The following is a 21,401-nucleotide window of genomic DNA, read 5'->3' as shown; positions in this document are numbered from 1 at the left end:
GATTTAGAGCAAGGCAAACTGATGTTCTCGGGTGCGTTCCTAGTGATCACAGAGGCATGAAGCTAGCTGGCAGTCAGAATAACCACTGCTCCTTTCCTCCTTGTGCTCAGGCACAGAGAAGGTGGGTAATGACACACTTAGACATGGTCTACAGAGAAGGTGTCCTGACAGCCCATCAATGGCTTGGTTTTGAGTGTGAGTAGTCACTGCAAACTGCCTTCCCTGTCTCAGCAGCACATCTCTGCCTCGGTCTTAATAGAGCCCTGCGAATGGCAAAGGCTGTGCTGGAACAGTGCTTCCAAAAGCCCAGTTCAAAGGCCAATGGGGCCACTCCAAAGCTTACCAGGCCAGGAATGTAATCTAAATAAAGTCTCTTCCTTATTACATGATTTAAATGCTAAGTGCCTACTGAGCCCTCAGTGTCCCCTGTGCCTGGTGAAATGCTATTCTATGTGAGATGCCCTTCCCCACTGCTGTTTCCTGTGCCACCTTTTATGCTCAGTTGCAAGGTAGCCTTGCAGGAACCCCTATGGGACCCCAAAAAGCCCTATCCTCACCTTTCACCCATTTGGCCCCAACCTCTGCTGACCTCCACCTCCATGTAACCCCAGATCCTAGTAGTACCGAAAGAGAGGAAAAGTTAGGACAGGGGCGCATTTGTACATGTCAGGAAGCCATGCGCATCCTAACTAAGCAGGCGGACAGGGCAGTGTGCAGGAGCAAAAGGCCAGGTAGAAATCCCAGAGCTTGCTCACTCTGGGGAATTCACTTCCCTTCTAAGCCTCAACTTCTCCATCTGCAGACAAAGACAGTAACACCTATTTCACAGACAGAGCTGCAGGGGGATGAATGAGCTCACCGACATGAGGCACTCCTCACTGTCTCTGGATCAGGATGAACACTTAACACTGTGGCCCAGGCTCAGTGTCCTCCACACTATACCCTGAGAAAAACTGATGTGATGACCAACACACAAACAATCTTTATGGCAAGGAAACTAGGAAGCTCATTAAAGCAGTAAGAAAGCTGACAAGCCAAATAAGAACACCTAAAAGAAATATTTTTTTGATTTTACATTTTTCCCTATTACCTTTTTTAAACTCTCTCTTTTCAGAAAAGGAAGTGAGGGAGGGAGAGACGGAGGGAGGGAAGAAGGAGAGGGGCTGGGTGTAATGGTACTTATCTGTAATCCCAGCTACTTGGGAGGCAGAGGTAGGAGGATTGTGGTCCAAGCTAGCCTGGGCAAAAGCATAAACTCCTAACTAAAAACAAACTAAGCAAAAGGACTGGTGCTAGAGCACTTGCCTAGCAAGCTGGGGGCGGGGGGGGGGGGGGACTCAGAGTACAACAGGAGGAAGGGGAGAGGTGGGAAGAGGAGGGGAGGGAAGAGGAGGAGAGGGAAGACAAGAACAAGGGAGGGAAGAGGAGGGGAGAGGAGGGGAGGGGAGGGAAGGAGAGAGGGGAGGGAAGATGAAAAAGAAAGAAGGAGGAGGAGGAGGAGAAGAAGGAAAGGGAGAGAGGGCAAGAAAGATGAAGGCTATGCTACCACCCCCAAATTCATGACTACTGTAACACAGCACTAATATAGTGTTAATAGCACACGCTTATTCACTCTAGGAGCAGGGAGGATCTAAGAAACTTAACTCTTTAATTCCCTCAGCATTTAATAGGCTAATAACAGGAAAGCACCTCGACATAGCATCCCTCAACAAAGAAATCTACAAGTAACAGCCATATGTTTTTATAAGATGGCCTCCAACTTAATTTAAACCACCTTTGGAGTCAGTGTTTACACAGCCTTTGGTACTCAGAAATGACTGCTGACTTCAATCACTTCCAGAATGGGAGCAAATCCATAAATGACTGAGCAAGGTAAAGAGTGCTAACCAAGAGGCTTGAAATTCCATCAAGAAGGATGATTCATTTTGGAAGGTTCTAGAAAGCCTCAGCTACAATGCGTTTTCTTTTTCCATCACCCTATCAAGATCTGCCTGAGATTTCCTCCAAACAAATGGTCCAGACTGAAAAGGAACTACAGAAGGGGGCTTGGACCTTGCCTCCCACCTTCTCATCTACATCAAGCAAATTCAAAGCTGCAGCCAGCTTTTCTCACTACATATTTTTTTTCTGGAAAAATCAAAGGCCAGACTTTTCTCTCTCTAGTAATCTCACAAGTATGCAAATGATTTCCTCCACATATGGCCCAATTGCATATACTCAAGAATCAACAGTTTACATTAACCAAGATTCCACACCAGCTCCTGGCCAAGGTCACATGTTTTATTCTTCCTAAAACTCCCAGTTCAGTGCAAACCTCAGCAAACAGCAAGTATTTAACAGTAACTAATGACAGAATCAACCTAATAAAATCTTGGCACGCTTCTCTGTGTCACCTGGTAATGTTCTAATCACTGCCACGGACCCCCAACTTCACCCCCACTTTACCAAGAAGCCAGGCATGCCTCTCAAAATGCATGTGGAAAAACTGGGGGTGGAAGACAGCAACTGCACTGGCGACCTGTGCCACCCCCATCACGTCACTCTGCCACAGCACAGAACAAGGGCCTGGGGTCCTACTCTCTGTCCCTGCATCAGCACTAAGCAACCATGTTAAAAGATGCCCGATCCACACAAAATCTCAATGCCTAGAAATCCTGCCTTTCCTTTCTACTTGGCAATCCTGGGGTTGAACTCAGGGCTTCACATTTGCGAGGCAGGTGCTTTACCACTTTAACCACTCCACCATCACCCTCCTTTTTTATTTTTTTTTGGCTCAGGTTATGTTGGAAATAGGGAACATGGTCTCACTTTTTGCCCAGACTGGCCTGGACCTCAATCCTCCTATTTGTGCCTCCTTGTGTAGCTGGGATGACAGGATGTGCCACCATGTCCAGCTGTTAGTTGAGATAGGGTCTCTTGAACTTTTTGCCCAGGCCAGACTGGATCCATGATCCTCTCAATCCCAGCCTCTTAAGAACCAGGATTACAGGTGTGAACCACCAGCTTCCAGCTGCCCAGCACTTTCTAAACATGCCTTCCTGGCAGAAGAATTTCCAGATGACTCACCTCAGGAGGGAAGTCGCCCACCAGCCTTGGTGCTCACTGCCCCAAGAAGCCTTTACTCAGAAGCGATGGTGGCCCTACACTGAGAAGTGGGAAGTCCCATGGAGCCCTTCACGTTATGTGAGTTTTACCTCGAGGTGGGGAGGGGGAGGAAGACGAGGAAGAAAAGCAGTGGCAGCCTCAAGCCCTTGACTCATTAAACCACCCACCCAAAAAGCAAAAGGGTGTGCCCAAACCAGTGGCCTCTGAAAAGCAGCTCTGCCATCGCTCCAGCACTCCATTCCTCCCTTACCCTCTCCAAAGAGCCCTGTGCACAGATTTACACACAGGAAGGAAATAGCTGGAACTACCTGGGTGTCCAGGGCTGCGGGGCAGGAGCAGGGTCAAGGCAAGGGTAAAGGCACCACCAGCTCACAAGGTCCTGGTCATCCATTACCAGGCACCACTGTATTCTTGGCCTTCTGGAAATGCACCATTAAAGAAAAAAAATGCTGATGGTTTTTTATTAATTTACTCTAAGAAATCAGGCCCTAGTATTTTCGATTGAAAGATTATATTGAGGAAGGAAAATGAGAAAATGTTTCAAAGTATTCAGTGCCAAAAATAAAAATAACTCAGAAAGTTTCCTTCTTCATCTCCACAAATAAGTTGGCAGTGATGTCTGGGAACTGCCACGTATGCTGCCACCATTGTACAGGACACATGGAATTGTCTCTGTCCTGTAGCCAGCAAATCTTCCGTGGTGTTCCATGTGTGAACCAGCAGGCCCAACCCAGGACAGAGCTTCTGGAAAACAACAGCACCTGGAAGAAGGCAAAGCCACTGGTACAAACCACCAAAAACATCTTCCTTCCTGCACCCATTCCACCTCCACCACTCACATCTTCACGCTCCTCATCCCCTATCCTTTCCCTCTTACACAGGCCAATGTTATACAGAAGGGACAGAGCTTAGTCAGAAAAAAAGTTGACTTGGGGAGAAAGGTGCTCACTGCCTCAGGAGAGTGAATGCCAGGTCAGGGAACAGAGGCTTTCAGCAGCTAGCTCCTACACTCAACTCACCTTGGCATCCCTTAACCATCCTTCTACCACTTCTACAAGCCAGGCAATCCATATAGAGAGAGAACAGGAATATATACATCAGAAAAATCATGTTGGTTAGATCACACACGGTTCCCCAAAAGTACACACTCTAAGGTAAAGAACATCAGCTGGCCATGGTGGTACATGCCTATAATCCTAGCTACTCAGGAGGAGGAGGAAGGAAGATCTTGTTCCAAGGCCAACCCTGGTAAATTAGTGCTACACACTATCTGAAAAACAAACTGAAAGCAAGAGGGTAGAGCACTTGCCTAAGCAAGTGTGAGGCCTTGAGTTCAAACTGCAGTATCACCAAAAAAATAAGTTAATTAATTAAGATAAAGAGTATCATAAACAACCAAAACACCACCTGCCAGGAATTAATCCATGAACTCTAGAATTTCTTGAATTCTTTCAAAACAACCAGTGTGCACTGAGTCTCTTCTACCTGCTCAGCCCCAAGCAAGGCACGGCCCAGGCAGCTGTGCCAACCCAAGAGGTGTCAGAACTCAGAGAGGACAGCTGTCAGGTAATACTGCCGTGCCTTCCATCCGAGAGGCTCTTAGTGGCTTAACAAGGACATGTGGATTCTGTGGCTGTCTGAGACGCCTGTCAATCAGTAGGGATGAGAGGGTTGGCTTCATTAATAGTACAGCAGCCTGGGAGAATGCAGTTTACTCTCTTACCCTGAGGTGAAGGTCACCAGTCCCTAGAGGAAGGTCAAATGACAACCACCCAGCAACTGGTTTTCTAACAGAAAGCTGAGCCAGGGAGACCTGAGACCTGGCTGGGCTGCCCCAGGCAAACCCCACCTGGTATATTTCCACAGAGGCTGGGAACAGGAAGCAGCTCTGCACCCTAGCCGTAGAACAAGAGGACAAAGAGAAAGCCAGCATTTGCCCCGGTTTGCAAAAAAAACAAAACAGAAAGCACCCTAATGGATGGATGATCAGGCCACGCAAAGGAGTGGATGGAGAAGGCAGCCAGAAATGTCCACTCCACCACCAGCCTTCCCCAATCACCTCTTCCTGTGTAGTGGGTGGAAGGAAGCCCCTCACTACTTTCCAGCACAGGGAACTGTCTTCCTAAGCCATTCTCCCACTCAGTCCCCCTCCCACTCAGTCCCCCACAACCCTGAGATGTGCACCCTACAAAAGTCTTCAGTGTTAAGATGAAGTACATGATAAGAGCTACAACAGGCAAGTCTACTACAGGGGTGAGGAGCGGGCAGCAGACTATGACATGCGTATCAGCAAACAAAAAACTACTTTCCCCAGGAAATTCTAAGCCACCTCAGGCATGGACTTGAGAATCTATTCCAGAATATTCAGAGCCTAAATAAGCAGCACCTAATACTTCAAATAATTACAACACTCTTTTAAATTCTATTCCACACAGTATTTCTTTCCCCCACTGCGTGATTAAGGTTTTAATTTTTAAATGAAACAAAGTCCCAGGGAGTTCAAAGAGCTCTGTTTACAGAAATAAAAGCCAATATTAATAAAGCTAAACTAAAAAGATATTGAGTAACCTTTGTGAATTAAAAACAATGACTAATTCAATCCAAACAACTAGGTCATGCTCAAATTCCAGCAATTCTAAAACTTTACTATAATAAGGCCAGGATTTTGCTTTGCTTCAGTGGTCAAAATGAGGGTCCCATTCAAGGGCAGAGCAGTAGCACAGGCATAATAGGAAGGCTGAGAGAGCATTTCGGGTGGGAAACAGAGCAAGGCAAGATCATCACAGAGCTACCTGGGGACTTAACACTGCATGAGAATAATGTGGAAAACATTTTCTCACAAAAGACCAAGCACTCATTCAACAAACACCTGAGAGACGCTCCCAGAGACTACAAAGCATCAGGCGTGTCTCCCTGCTTAGAGGAAGCAAGTGAACAATCTAATCAAAGAGATGCTATGACATAAGACAAAATGTCTTAGTATAGGCAGACAGGTCCACACCCTGTGTGAGGAACCAGAGACAGGACAAAGGCCCCGGGGGGAGATACGGAAAGACACTGAGTTGTGGGTAAATGAAAGGCTTCACAGTTTAAAAAAATAAATAAATATACAACTAATGCAGTCTACTGATGGGGGTGGCTTTCTCATAAGTCTTCAAAATGGCCTTTCATAATTTGGTTTCATAATTTGATCTTAGTGAAAGCTCAAAATCAATAAAAGTTGCACCCACTAAGACCCGGTCTTTACTCTTTCAACTTAAAACCACACAGCAGTCATTCAGTTGTTGAAATGCAATATCAAAGCACTGCAGACTTGCAGCAGGCCTGCATTCTAGCCGAGCCTTTCTCAATACATCGTCCAGGAGTTGGACTTGACTTTTTTGGTTTAAACATCATATTGGTAGAATAGAATAAACACATAAGTAAATATCCCACAGGAAGAAACATGCTTTGGTATAAGAACACGGGACCAAGTAATCAGCAGAAAGAGCAGGAAAGGAGGAGGTCCATGGGGTATGGGCAGAAGTCCATAGAGAGAGCAGGTAGAGCCTTTCCCGGTAACATTTAAGTGACATTTCAGCATCACTATAGACCTCCTTTGAGTTCCCCAAACAATCTCCTGTCACCCAACCCAACCATCTTAGCTGGCAATCTGACAGTGCGATTAGACCTTTTCTATAAGAATTCTTAAAGCCAATGATGCTGGTGGATGGTTGTGCAGAACATTACATTTCTAAAACTGAAATAGGAAAGGAGAAATCTAGCATTCCACATCCCTCAGCTCAGACCAGAGAGGTCAGAAGGACAGAGCCAAAACAGGCTTTTCACATAAAAACATTTTCAAAGACACTGACTGATACCACTACACGTTTATTCTGTAGAACATCAAGATAGTTGTGGATTTTACTCTTTAATGTTCCAAAACTGAAAACACTAAAAATTCACTTTTTGCACCATTTTATATAAAATCATCACAGTTTTTACGAGAGAACCTGATACTTTAATTAAATGTAAAACATAGCACTCAACTTTTTGTTCTTAAAAAGCAAAATGACTTCATAGGAAGAGAAAAAGGGACTCATACATTCAAAGGTTTCTGCTGAACCGAAATGTTTTAATAACCTAGGGATTCAAGGAATATATTTTAACGTTTGTCTAACTAACAACATCCAACATCATAATTGTTCCTCTGTCACCCTCTAGTTTTTATTATTTTAGTTCTTACCAAATCTTTCAGAATTTTGACAATTACTAATAATCAATGGATATCACAAAAACATGTTCAACAGAACATGTTTTTCCCTTGTCATCACAGTATAACAAAAAATGCACTATATTACCTTTCCCCACTATTCTGAGTCTTTGGTTACTTTTGGAAAAAATACAATTCTAGGTCTGGTGGCTCAAGTAGTAGAGTGCCTGCCTAGTAAGCATGAGTTCAAATCTCAGTACTGCCCCCCAAAAAACTATCAAATCTCAGTACTGCCCCCCAAAAAAACTATCAAACCTCAGTACTGCCCCCCCAAAAAAAAGCTTAAACAAAACAAAAAGATAACAGAAATATACTATGTGTATTATTTTTAAAAACTGATAATTTATTCCTATTTAATACAGAAGATTTTTACAATTTTTCAACCATTTTTTTGTTTTTCTCCATGAAAAAATAATCTCTTCCTTATTGCCTGGGTGGCCAACCAGGTGTGTCTCATCTGAAAGGCATATAGGCAAAACATAACAAGAGAATGAGCTTGTTTCTACACCTCAATACAAGCTAGTATGTGGAACTTATGACTGTTTAAAATCAAAATTAAGGAACTGAAGTTAGGGGAAAAAAAAAAAACAAAAAACCTCCAGCCACATTGTTTACTTCTCACAGTTCTTGCAATTCCTCTGCACAGATCTTTACTTGTTCAATAACCTATGTCTTTCCCTTTGTTAACACCATTAGCATTTTTTGTGGTTTTTGGGGGAGATTTTTGGTGGTACTGGGGTTTTAACTCAGGGAGTCATGCTTGCAAGGCAGGCGCTCTACCACTTGAGCCACTCCAACAGCCCCAGTACCACTAGTTTTACTAGTGATCCATGACTAGACTAAGCCTCAGTAAACTACCCCGTGAACCTTACCTCCCACCTCCCAACCACCACTCTATACAACTTAGTAACACAATAAAACAGTATCTTACTTCCATGAAGAAAACACAATGGTCACTTATAAAACAAACCAAAGAGTCCACCAAGCCAGAGACTGTGACAAGATGCCAGATAATCATACAGAATGAATGGCTCAGTTGACTGGTAACCGAATATGGTGGCTTTTTTTTCAAGCTGAAAAATTAAACGTAGCCTAGATCTGGGGCAACAGGAAGCCATTACCTTTGGAAATATTGGTATCCAGTTCCTTCCTGATACTATAAGGAGCTGCATTCTTGTTGCCACTCAGGCCAGGACAAAGATCACAATGGCTTTCAGTCTTCCATTTCATCACTTTTCAGTGTACTCTAGGGGTGGCAGACCCAGGTGGAAAACAGGGTTTGTGCTTAGGACACTTGTAATGCTGTTAACCAAGCCTGATGCACAAAAGATGAGGAAACAGACACTTCCCAGCCAAAGACCTGTTTGAGACATACTAACCCAGCCTCAAAAAGTCCCAGACAAGGAAAAGGCAAACTATGTAGAAGGTAAAAAGATCAGTGGTTGCCAAGATTGAGGGGAGAGGTGAGAGAAGGAAAAATTTGTGGAGCACAGAGAATTTTTAGGTCAGTGAAACTACTCAGGATGACACTACAGTGGTGGAAACATGTCATTATGCATTTGCCCAAACCCACAGAATGTACCACAGAGTGAACTCTAGTGTAAACTGGACACTTTATTGAGTGGTAAGATGTGTTGATGCGGGTTCGTGCATTTGAAGAAAGGCACCCCTCTGGTGCAGGGTGTGGACAACAGAGTGGGGAGGAAAGTTATGTATGTATGTATGGGAGTAGGGGGCATGAGAAAAGTCTCCATGCCTTCAATTCAGTTTTGCTGAAAACTTAAAATTGCTCTTAAAAAAATAAAGTCTTAAAAAAAAAAAAATCCCAGACAACTAGTCCTAGAATTCTCCCACTTTGCCTATAATGGTTTACAAAAGAAAAATAAAATCCATTGGAAAACACTTCCCAGATCAGTTTTTTTTTTTGTCCCTTCCATCTCTGATAAACCACTGCCAGAAAGCCCCATCTCTTTACATTTCCCAAGAAACAAATCCTAAGATGTCTATAAAGTTCAAATTGCCAGGAAATACCGGAGGAAACTCCCCCCGAGACTTCAGTCATCTCGTGTCATGCCCTGGAGTGTGCTGGCTGAAACAGCAATCTCAGGATTTAGTCATGCATTAGTCTGAAATGTTTGTCTTTACTCATCCATCACTCACCCAACTACAGAGCCGCCTTCTCTGGAATGTCTTAGGAAAAGTAAGTCCTCACTGTGAACCGATGATTACTACGCTCTGAATTTAAACAAAAGAACACGACCACCGACACAACTCAGACGCCTCCATTCCACATCTGTCTATATGCATGACAGCAAAGATGAGCAAGTGGCCAATGTCACACACATCCCAGCTTCTGTTTAACCACCTGAAATCTCCTTGCACAAAATGTGGCTGAATGGAGAAGAAAGAAAGGGAAATGGGAGATGTTTTGATTTTGGAAGTCTGAGTCTTCCTGTGAGGAGAGGATGACACGAGTCTCATGTATTTCACATGTCATACACATATGTATTTCGTATTGCTCAGGTACTTACTTCCTTGGGCTTGTCCCCAGATATCCCTATATTTACCCTTGAAAAGCTTTCCTGGGAAGCCTGTGAGTGTTAAGTAAACTCTCTGTCGCATGAGTAATAAATGTCTCCAAAAATGCAACTTGAAACGCACCACGGAAGAGGCAGCCCTCTCTCCGCTTACCTGGGAAAGCGTGTGGATTGGGCGACCCTCTCTTAAGGCACTTAGAACAGAGGATGTGCACGGTGTAGTGCAGTCCAGGCCATTCCTGAAGTAGGACATTCAGTTCCTCCACCAAAGGGGTGATGGCTTGCCATGCGGTCCATATATTTGGTAATGATGCATGGCTGGCAATGGACAGGGTGTCTGGCTGCAGGACCCCCTTGGCAGGTCTGTAACTCACCACCACAGGAACCTTCCCTCTGTATGCAAAGATCTGAAATTTACCATCCGACCTGTGCACCACATGGCTGTTGATCTGGACACTGTAGCGTGCAAACAACCCAGGTGGAAAGGTAAAAGGAAAACTATACTCGATCTGCAATTGCTCAGCCACGAAAGACTGCCCGGCTAGGTTGGTCCCATTAATCCAGGCCTCTGCATGGGGCACCTCATTCTGCACATAGCATGGGAACTTGTACCAAGCTGTGGACCCATTCAAAGGCTTGCCCTTGGGTTTATTGAGGCAGTAACAGAGTCCCATCTTCTCCAGCAGCTCCAGCAGCAGCTGCAAGTCCTGCTGGGCTTGGACATGAGGCTTAAGCAGCAATCGAATGACATGGGCTGGCAGGAGTCCATGCAGCAGAAAGCCTTCCACATAATGATGGAGCTGGGTGGCCCGGAGCAGGTCCTGGCCCGGGCTAGGCAGCGCCATCACTGGGGAGCTATCTCCCTCGCCCTCACTCTCTCCACTGGTCCCCAGGAGCAGTTTATGCAGCAGCAAGGAGGCATCCCTCTGGAAAAAGACATTGAGGATGTCGATGAGGCGGGTGAGGTTGTGGAAGACATGCTCCTTGAGGGCGGGGCTATCCTCAAAGTAGAGCAGCTTGCCGCTTTCATGCAGGTAAGAAAGGGCACTCTGCAGCCGGTCCTCAGTCAGACCTGCCTGCAGGCCCAGGCGAGCCGAGTCCCACCAGCTCAGCCAAAGGCGCTGGGCCTGAGGTGGCTGGAAGTGCAGCTCCTCCAGCACCTGCCAGGATCTCGGCAGGACTCTATGCAAGTTGGGGAAGATTTCTCGGTGCTCAGCTACCGAGAGCAGCTTGTCCCGAAGGCGTTGCAATTGGCGAGGGTCCCTGCAGCTAACAGGCAACACCGGGGAGAGGATCTGCAGACGGTGGTTGAGCAGGTATTGAAAATGGGCCTTGGACCTCCGCAGGTTCTTGTCCGAAACCCCATAGTAGGCTGCATGGGGGCTGGCAGAGCGCAGTTCAAAGTCCTGGGCCAGGGCCTCATCCACCACCTGAGCTAGATGGCTGAGGCCCTCTGCATCATGCTTCTCCTGCAGGGCGATCTGGCGGTGAATGTCCAGACACTTCTCCTCCAGCTCCCGCTCCCCGCACAGGTCCGCGTGAGTGCCCACAATGCACACCACGGCATGAGGCACACGGGCCCCCACCCGATGCAAGAAGGAGCCCACTGTGGTGGGAAAGCAGCGTGGTTCATAGGTGGCCAAATTGACCACCAGCACATACAGGGCCCCTGGGGACAGGAAGAAGGGCTGGATCACCTCATAGCTTTCATCCCCAGCTAAGTCATACACAATGAACCGCAGGCCGAGGGAGGCATCCGCTGTCCAGCTTGTCACCTCGATGCCCTTGCTCCCAGGGGGAGGAGAAGGTGGGTAGCTCTTCTCTTTGTCCCCTCCTCCTTGGCTGCCCTCCATTGTCTCCTCCGTGAGACAGTGACGGAGCAAGGTCTTTCCAGCAGCCTTGTGGCCCATCAAGAGAAGCTTGAGGCGGGGCTGCACAGCGGGCTGGGAATGAGCCAGCTCCTTCTGGTAGGCTGCAATGTAGGGGATCCCCTTCATGCAGACCTCGTAGGGGGGCTGGATCAGTGGGTTGTCCTTGATCTTCCACAGGCCCACTCGAGACAGCTGGCCAAAGTTGTCAGGCAGTACTGCAATCTGGTTCCCTTGAAGCACCAGCTCCTCCAAGCCGGTCAGCTCCACAATGGAGTCTGGCAGGTAGCGGATACGGTTATTATCCAGCCACAGGGTGAGAAGCCGGCCCAGCCCAGAGATAAGGGATGGCACTGAGGTGAGCTGGTTGCGACTAAGGTAGAGTTCCTCCAGACCAGCCAGGGGCAGCAGCGCAGCAGGGAACTCCTCAAAGAGGTTGGAAGAGAGGTTGAGCATTTTGAGCCTTTGCAGGCGGCTGAACTGGGCAGGCAGAGCCTGCAGCCCGTTATTGTCTAGCATGAGACTCTCCAAGCTGGCCAGCTCGCAGAAGCCGTTGGGCAGAGTTCCAAGCTCGGCTCCACTCAACCAGAGAATCTTGAGGGCACGCAGGGCACTGATATCTTCAGGTAGGCCTCGCAGCCGGTTGCTGGATACGTCCAGCTCCTCCAGGGCCGCCAGCTGCAGCAGCTGCCGGGGAAAGGCAATGAGCTGATTGTGGTCCACGTCGAGGGTACGCAAGCGATGGAGGCAGGAGAGGGAGTCCGGCAGGTGCGCCAGCCGGTTGAAGCTGACATCCAGCTCCTCCAGGTGGGCGAGGGCGCCCAGCTGGGTGGGCAGGGCGGACAGCTGGTTGTGGCTGAGGTTGAGCTTGCGCAGCTCCCTTAGGGCGCTCACCACCTCTGCGCCCAGGGCGGTCAGCCGGTTGTGGCTCACGTCCAGCTCAGTGAGGTGGTGGCCGAGCTCGGCCACCGCAGGGGGCAGTCGGGCGAAGCGGTTTCTACGCAGGACCAGGACGCGCAGACTGCCCAAGGCCGACCCCAGCCCGTCAGGCACCTCCTCCAGGCCGTTGTTCCCCAGATTCAGCACCTCAATGTCCCCGATGTTGGCCGGCAGCACGAGCTGGGGGGAATCGGGGGACTCCAGCGGGTCGGCTCCGGCCCCCGGGCAGCCTCCCGCGGCACTGAGGGTGAGCTGGCGCAGGTTGCTCCGCAGCTTCCTGGCGCGCAGGGCGGCGTCCCGCCACAGCCTCACCGTCTTCAGGTTGCCACTGTCCTTCCCAGCCATGGCGGGGCCCCGGGCCGACACCCTCACGCGGGAGCCCGCAGCTGCATGCCGCGCTGCGCCCGGGCCGGCGCCCGTCTCCCGGGCCCTGTCGCTCGCGCTCCTCCCTGGCCACCACCCCTGGGCGGCCGGCGGCTGTCGGTCCTAGCGCAGCCAGCAGCCGGGCGCCCGCGGCTGGGGCGCGGCGGCGACGCGAGCAGCTCTGGGGGGCGCCGATCGCGCCACGCGAGGGGAGGCTGCGGCCGGTGCGCGGTGCAGCTCGCATTCTCCGAGCTCCCAGGCCATGGGCGCGCCGGGCAGCAGGGCCGCCGCCCGCCGCGCCGCGAAGGATGCCTGCTCCTCCCCTGCTCCGCCCGCCTCGCGGCGCCTCGGTGCCGACTCCGGCCCCGCTACCCTCGCAGCCGCGGCCCCGCGGCCGGCGGCGGCGTCGCCTCCGCGAGCTCCGGAAGGAGGGCGGCGCTCGGTTCTCCGGCCGGCATGCTGCGGACGTAGGGCCGGGGCGCAGCGGCGAGGAGGGGGCGGCGAAGCCTCCTCGTCTCGGTCTCCCCGGGGCTCGGGCGGGAGAGCGAGCGCCGCGTCCCCGTCGCTGGGAGGGCGCGATTGGGAAGCGGCAGCGCGGCCCGGCGGAGCGGCCCCCACGTGACCGGCGGAGGCGCCGCGTGTTCCCGGCACCGCCCCGGGGGCGGGAGCGGCGAGCGAGCGCCGGGTGCAGGGCTGTGGGCACCAGGCCGGGAGCTGGCCGGCAACGGGGACCGCGCCCCGCGAGAGGCCGTTCTCGCGGCGGATCTTGGGCACCCGGGCTCCCGCTCGGGTTCGCCTGCGTTTGACTCTTTGTTGCCCCTGCGTCTCTAAGGATTTCTTTTTCTTCGCTAACGTGTTGCATCCGCTGCCTTCCCTTACTCCTTCCTAACCGCTTCCCCTTCCACCCATCCAGCATCCACACTGCAGTGCAGTAGGCAGAATTTGGGTGTCTTTATAGGAGCTTAGCAACGGAGGGTAGTTAAACAAAAGATGGGGAAAGCAGGCACCCATTCATTCAGTAAATATTTACTGAGGCCCGATTTTATGCTAGATCAACTAAAACCCAGTTTTCAGCTCCCCTGGGAAAGCTGACGCCTCACTGGCCTAATGTGGGTGAGTGAGGTGGGGACAGTGCAAGGTGTTTTACCTTTTATCTTAACAACCACATCTTCAGTAGTATAGTACCGGTTGCGCTGAGGGTTCAAGGAAGTGACACCTGTTTCAGACAAAATTCACAGTGCACTGCTCACTTCTGAGGTTTATGTTTCCACAGTGAGGAAACATTTCTTAGCGATCAACTCTATACTAAGTGAATAATTTCTTCAGAATTTGCCAACACCTCGAAATCTATCAAGACTGGCTCCATCATTGCTTCCCAGTTGATTAATCGTGAAACAAAGTTTTCAAAGAGACAGAACCACATTTAATTGGTTAAATGTACCACTGAACACGTGGCTCTACCCCACAGGTGTCGTCATTCGCGGACCTTATTATTTGAGTAGTGATAGTTTGTCTACTCAAAGAGAGGGCTTGACACGAAATCCATCTGCCCCAGTGTTGGTTATCAAGCCCTGGACAGGCATCCTGTAACTGCAGGATGCTCCCCGGGTCAGCTGGGTTCCAGATCTCCACACCTCCGGTGAAATATGGGTAATTTAAGAGCCAGAGCTGACGTGGTCACTGTGAAGGACTTCCTGGAAAATTAATTTGTCAAGGATTCCCACCTACCCTCCAAGAAATGGTCAGAATTTTACAAGCAAAATTCTAAGTCATGGAGGCTGAACTTGCTTGTTTCACAGAGGTACAAACAGGTCCAAAGATACTAAGCAACTTCTCCATCTACCAGCAAAGTAAAGGTTAGAGAGAGGTCTGCGAAATCCCCAGGTGGGTTAACGCCCTCCAGTGCATAATGGGCATGAGGGTTAGCCGCACCCCAAATCCTCTACACTTTGGCTCTTAACAAAGAGGAAGGAGACCAAACAAGGCATCCCAGCTCCATCTTAAATGGCTAAACTTAAAAACCAAAGTGGTTTAGATTACATCTAAGTAACACTTGCCAAACTGTTACTTGCCCCATCGAAGTCATCAGAAAGTTAGAATGCCTCCATTTTAAATGTCTTTTGAAAACTGTCCTCTCGCTTTGTTGTTAAGAACTCAGTCATTTGCTTTATCCGCTTAAGAGAACTGGGTAGGACCAGAGAAGAAGGTGGAGGAAGAGAGTGGGACTCTCAGTCATCCCCTTAGCCTGGGAATTTGTTGTGAATGAATTTGCTCAAAAGGGAACTATTCTATCAGAGTCCCTCTGCCTACAAAGTGCTAGTTATTTGTGAAGTACTGCAAAGCTGGTCTTGGTAAACTGATTTTTTGTGTCATTGCTGGGGATTGAACCTGGTTTCTCATACGTGCTAGGCAAGCACTCTTCCACTGGCAAAATTAGTATTACAGGAATCTTGGTAAGAAACCTTGTCTAAGAGTTCTTTGAAAGTCAGCTTCCTAAAAACTAGAAATCAAGGAAACTCACGGGTAAAATAAAACCCTATGAAAAGAAGTTGTGCTTAGTATGTATCTTAAACTCAGGCAAGGACTCCTGCCCTGGGTACCCCACCTGGCCCTTTTCTAGCCATGCTGAACCTACATGGTTAAGTTTCTGACAGCATTCTGGGACAAGCTGTCAAAAACCTTGAATTCTAGGTGCAAACAGTCTTAAGCCTAGTTGGGGAGTGCTATAGTTTGGATCTGAAATGTCCCCTATTGTCCTGTGTTAAAGGCATAGTGCCAGTAGGAGGTAGTAAAAACATGAAGAGCTGGGACCTTAGGGGAGGAAGTTAGATCACTAAGGTGTGCCCTCGAAGGCGATAGTGGGATGTTGTCCCTTCCTCTTTCCTTCAATTTCTGGCTGCCATGACATGCACAGCTTGCTCTACCACATGTTCCCACCATGTCGTGCTGCTTGACCGAAGCCCAAAAGCAAAAGTACCAAAGGATCATGGACTATGAGCCAAAATAAACCTTTTCTCTTTGTAAGTTGATGATAACAACTTTCAATTATAGTAATAGAAAGCTGACTACACAGTGAAGATAGAGCCAGTGTTTCAAAGTCACTCAAAAATAGTTGGCATAAGCTCACCCCTGGGCCTGGGGTCTGTGAGTGGAGCTTGACTGTAGCTGTGTGCCCACATGACCTCATCAGTACTCTTACTCCAAGCCCTACAAATGGTAAGGTTTTCCAAAAAACAAAACATCAACCCCCCCCCCCCAAAACAAAGGGATATGGCAAGGTAGAGGGAAGAGTCTGGGCAAGCCAGATAAGGGTCTGCCATTTACATATCTGTCAATGTCAGTCTGAAATGGGAGGGGTGTGTAAGGGTGTTTTTTTCTCATCCCTTGCTAAGTAAGACTAGCCACAAACTCCAGTGAGCTTTCACAGCTGGTTTCTCTTGCTCCATCTTCAACATACTTTGCTTTTCTCCATGTTGAAAGAGTTCTCTCTTGACCGTGCTAATACCCTGGCTACAGTCCCATTGTCTTACTCCCTTTCCCTGTAAAATATCTTACATATGTGCTTTAGGGTGGTCAGGTTCCTCTCTACTGTTTCCTTCCTTGGACCAGGAATCTGGCTTCTATCCCCATCATGACATCAGTCTTGCTCTCTAAAAGGTCACCTCACCCTTTCTCATCTGTGGCCTCCCATCATTAACAATGTTAAACTCTCTTTGGAAATGTTCTCCTTTCTTGGCCTGTTCAGTGTTCCTTCAAGGCTTGGGTTTTTTCATAAGAGCCCTGTAAAGGACTAATTATTTCCTTCTAGGGACCAGATTTACAATGAGAATAAGTACTACCAAATGACCCATGTCACGACAAGCTGACCAGGATTTGCCGAGATATTGACAGCTTATCCATAACAGCACTTAGTCACTACGTATTTTCTACTTATATTATTCTTATATTAAAAATGCAAGCTGGGAATGGTGGCTCAAACCTGTAGTGTTAGATAATCAGGAGACAAAGATCAGAAGGATCACAGTTCGATGCTAGCCCATGCAAAAAATTCACAAGACCCCCCCCCATCTCAATCAATAGCTGGGTTTGGTGGCATACATCTGTCATCCCAGCTATATGGGTAGCTGGGATTCATAAATAGGAGAGTCACAGTCCAGGCCAGTCCAAACATAAAGCAAGACCCAATCTCAAAAATAACCAATGCAAAAAGGGCAAGCAGGTAGCTCTTGCCTAGAAAGTGTGAAGCCTTGAGTTCAATGCCCAGTACTGCCCACCCCCAAAAACATAATTATAAAAATCATGTATGTATCCTTTTCCACTGAATTTTAATTTTGTCAATCACAAATGAATCCAATATTTATTTTAAGGTGACTCAATGTCCCAGTTTGCGCAATACTGAGGGGTTTCCTGGAATGGGACATTGTGTGCTTAAAACCAGAGAAATCCTAGGAAACAAATATAGGTAGTTCACCTACTTGCTCTTTAAAAAGAGCCTATTATCTTGTTCTTCCTTCACCTTCAGGAGTCCAGAAAGCATAGCATCCCAGAAATGCAACCCTTCGTTTAATTCAGCTGCTTTAACTTTCAAAATATTTCTGACTTCATTTACTTAGCTACTTTCTAACTTAGACGATAAGACATTTGTGGGCTGGAGGTTGTAACCAACTTTGGAGTATGGAAACTACCTGTCTGGTCTTGAAAGGAAATTTGGCAATTCCTTAACCCTGTAGCAAAAAATGAGACCTAGGGCTGAGTTACATTGTTTCATGAGAAAACGAACTTGAACTCTCCTTGATCTTGAAGTCTCTAGGCTTTGCTAAACTGTTGCCATTGTCATGGAAGGGAGTGTGGAGACCTTCCCACATTTCTCCTCTCTTATAATTATAGATCTAGACAGTATTTTCCTCTAAATGAACAACAGTGCTTCCTCCTATCCAACTGAAGGTAATTAAGAGAAAATCTCACCTCCATGATTTTGACTAGGCAACACCCTTCTTGGCTTGGCCTTACAGAGTGGCAGGAACCAAGGGAAAAACAGAAAAAGGAAAAGGATGGGACATCCATCAGAAAGGTTTTAGGCTTGTTCCAAAGAAGAAAATTAGCCTTAAAAATTGACATCAACATGGCCATGTTTATCACAGCACTAATCACAGGATGAGTGGATAAACAAAATGTGGAATACAGAGCTGGGCACTGGTGGCTCACGCCTGTAATCATAGTTACTCAGGAGTCAGAGATCAGGAGGATCATGGTTCAAAACCAGCCCAGGCAAATGATTCATAAGACCCTATCTCAAAAATACCCAACACAAAAAAGGGCTGGCAGACTAGCTGAAGTGGTAGACCACCTGCCTAGCAAGCATGAAGCCCTGAGTTCAAACCCCAGTACTGTCAAAAAAAATTGTAGTATATATACACAGTGAAAGATTGTTCAACCATAAAGAAGAATGAAATCCTGTCATTTATAGTAACATGGGAGGACACTGTGTAAAGTGAAAGAAGACAGACACAGAGAGACAACTACCCACTTTCTCCCTCATATGTGGAAGCTCCCTGTGTTGCTTGTTTAGGATTTGGGAAGGTAGAGGGGACCAGTTCTAAGTTCACTGGGAACAATGATGCCAGATGGAGAGGAGAGCAGACACTGGCCTTGAGGAGAAATTGAACTTCACCCTTAGAAAATCAATGAATATGACATCATGCAGCCAAAAGCTGTAAACAAACAGTATTCCCAAACTACAATATTTACCACCTATCATGAAATGTTACAGCAGGAATCCTTATACTAGTTGCTTTTTTATTTGTTTTAGACAAAAAGGATTTAGTGCCAATGTCTACAAACTCGGTACTTCAACTAAAAGGCATTTCAGAGTCCCATCTCTAGCGCTGCTGGGCTGATGGGTCAAGCTGCAGACCCTGGTCTCTATCCCACAGGATGGGGGATGTTAAAGTTGTCAAGAATAAGGCTATTTAAGAGATGCCAAGTGAAATTTAAAAGATGATGAGAGGGCAAAACTGACTGCTACGCTAAGAAACACTTGGTGATCCAGGTCAAAAAAAGTACAACACACCCAAATTAAGAGGGGGATCTGCAGCCTAGGCACACAAGCTATCAAAATACGGTGTGAAAGTTGGCCCAACAAGTTATGCCACAGCCTATTCTACAGGCCTGCCACTGGCCCACAGGCTTCTCGATAGGTTTGGCATGAAAGAGATGTGTGAAGACCAAGGGAAGGCAACAGGAGAGGAATGCAATGTGGACAGCACTGATGGTCAGCCCGGTGTCTTCACCTGCTATGTGGATGCAGGCCTTGCCAGAACTACAGCTGGTAATAAAGTTTTTGGGGCCTTGAAGGGAGCTGTGGATTGAGGCTTGTCCAAATGATTCCCCGGTTATGATTTTGAAAACAATTTGTTTGATGCAGAAGTACATCAGGAGTCAGAATATCACAGATGACATGCGTTATCTATTGGAAAAAGATGAAGATTCTTACAAGAAACAATTCTCTCAGGACATAGAAAACAAAGTAACTCCAGACATCATGGAGGAAATGTATAAGAAAGCTCAAGCTGCTATACGAGAGAATCCAATTTATGAGAAGAATCCAAAGAGAGACGTTAAAAAGAAGAGGTGGAACTGTCCCAAAATGTCCCATGCTCAGAAGAAAGATTGGAGGGCTCAAAAGAAGGCAAGTTTCCTCAGAGCCCAGGAAAGGGCTGCTGAGAGCTAACCCAAACAATTTTCTGTAATAAAGACAATAAACTTGTCAACCAAGCCAAAAAAAAAAAAGAAAAAGTCATTCCAAATTCTCTACTTCCAGAAAGGCATTTTAAAAAAAAGACGAAAACTAGTTTATCAAGCTGAGATTAAGAACAAAGAATCAGTCATCTTTTGTTTGAGTTAAAAAAAATTAAACATATCTCATCCCTCTTTCCCCAAATTTAATAAGTCTGCCTCGGACACACTAATTTGAATGCCTGCCAACTCCTATCAGCAATGGCTGCGAAGCCTGAGGTCTTCACCTATCAACAGGGAGCATAAAAAAATGTGTTCAAGACACTGACTGTTCCAAAGAGCAAAGGCAAACTGTACCAATATGTCCGTTGTTCTTTCTTTCCTTGGGTCTACAGAAAACAAATTTATCTTGGGATGGACAACCTTAAATTTAACATTGGCTCTCTGTGTTTCCAGGTCAAGTGGGAACACACAGGTTCCCCACTGAGGAAAATAAACTGCAATGTATTTTTAGCATCCGTTGAAAGTGCTTTCAGCTGAGGATATTCTGCAGGAGCCAGTGTATTTTACTGAAGGCCAAAGGACTTGCGGCAATGTCACCTAGAATTCCAGCACTCTCCCTGGGGCTATGCAGGTATGTCCCCATCCCATTTACTCTATGGCCCACCTTCTCAGTTCCAATCCTGGAACAAGCATGCTTTTTCTGGGAGAAAAGATGGAAAATCAGTCCAGTAAAGATAAATGGAAAACATCTGTGGAGTAGTTCCGACAAATGCAGCTAACTATAGCACACTTGGCACTGGGAAATGAGGCACATTCAGGAGGCAGAATAAAGAGAATGGGTTACAGAGGGAACGGCTCCACTCCACTTTGCACCTAATGCCGAGGGTAAACTGTGGACAGGTGTTGCAAGCACAGAGGCTCTGTGAGATGAGCCTCTCTGGTGCCTCTGTGTGAGGCAGAGCAGGGCTTACTGGGCACAGCGCTCTCCACCATCCAGGGCATGGTAAGTGAAGTCAGGTGGTTTCAGCTGATTCATTTCCTCCAAGGTTTGTGTGTGTCGTACACGAACCCTACAGCTCTGGAGTTTTCATGACTAGTCTGAAAATTTATGAGATTTGGTGACAGGGAAACAAATGGTTTAAGACTTCACTTCTGTCTGCACAATTTTGAAAACTATTTCTCAATTTTAAAAATTAATTTAATCATCTTCTAGCTTTTAAGTAAATGGCACAGGGATACTGGACCCTCCTTTTTGAACCTTGTCATTCTAAAAAAAATTAAGTCTACAAAGGCATCATATAGCATAAAGTGTAGCATCAAAAGTGTAAAGTGCTCCCGAAGAACCATAATTTTGATTATGGTTATTGAAACTGGAGTTGTAGACTTCAGGCCCAAATGCCTGGGATTCCACATCAGGTGTGGCCACTCACCCCATAAGCCAAATAAAGAGACATGGTAAAGGGCAGAGAAAGGCTTATTACCTGGTAATAAGCCTTCAGATCATCTTGAGCCATCATCGGGGTACAGACATGAACTATACATTTAAGCAGACGAAGAACTGGGGGGAAGGGTCCTGATCACAGGTGTGTATCCTGTGAA

At 47.3% G+C, this 21,401-nt stretch overlaps 1 protein-coding gene, 1 long non-coding RNA gene and 1 pseudogene across 10 annotated transcripts in view; 2 read left to right on the top strand and 1 right to left on the bottom strand.

Moving 5' to 3' along the window:
• Nucleotides 1-13,147, bottom strand: part of Mfhas1 (multifunctional ROCO family signaling regulator 1) — a 90,131-nt gene extending 76,984 nt beyond the window's left edge. For 6 of the 8 annotated variants that reach the window (XR_012441480.1, XR_012441481.1, XM_074054699.1 and 3 more), the window contains exon 1: nt 10,049-13,147. Coding sequence is in view for 6 of the 8 variants with exons in the window: in XM_074054699.1 (XP_073910800.1) it covers nt 10,049-13,046 (2,998 nt within the window). In the remaining 2 variants the exon portion in view is untranslated. Of the gene's footprint in view, nt 1-1,390; nt 3,867-10,048 lie in introns of those variants that run through there. The other 2 variants (XM_074054700.1, XM_020186081.2) reach the window with 2 other exon arrangements.
• Nucleotides 12,253-21,401, top strand: part of LOC141416886 (uncharacterized) — an 80,012-nt gene continuing 70,863 nt past the window's right edge. Inside the window, exon 1 of one of the 2 annotated variants that reach the window (XR_012441483.1) lies at nt 12,253-12,388. This is a non-coding gene — a long non-coding RNA (uncharacterized lncRNA). Of the gene's footprint in view, nt 12,389-12,434; nt 12,570-21,401 lie in introns of those variants that run through there. The other variant, XR_012441482.1, reaches the window with a different exon arrangement.
• Nucleotides 13,766-20,235, top strand: LOC141416884 (large ribosomal subunit protein uL18-like; annotated as a pseudogene).

The sequence above is a fragment of the Castor canadensis genome, chromosome 14 (assembly GCF_047511655.1).
Source record: "Castor canadensis chromosome 14, mCasCan1.hap1v2, whole genome shotgun sequence".
Lineage (NCBI taxonomy): Eukaryota > Metazoa > Chordata > Mammalia > Rodentia > Castoridae > Castor > Castor canadensis.
The sequence above is the reverse complement of the archived record's forward strand: the minus strand, read 5'-3'. Positions and strand labels throughout refer to the sequence as shown.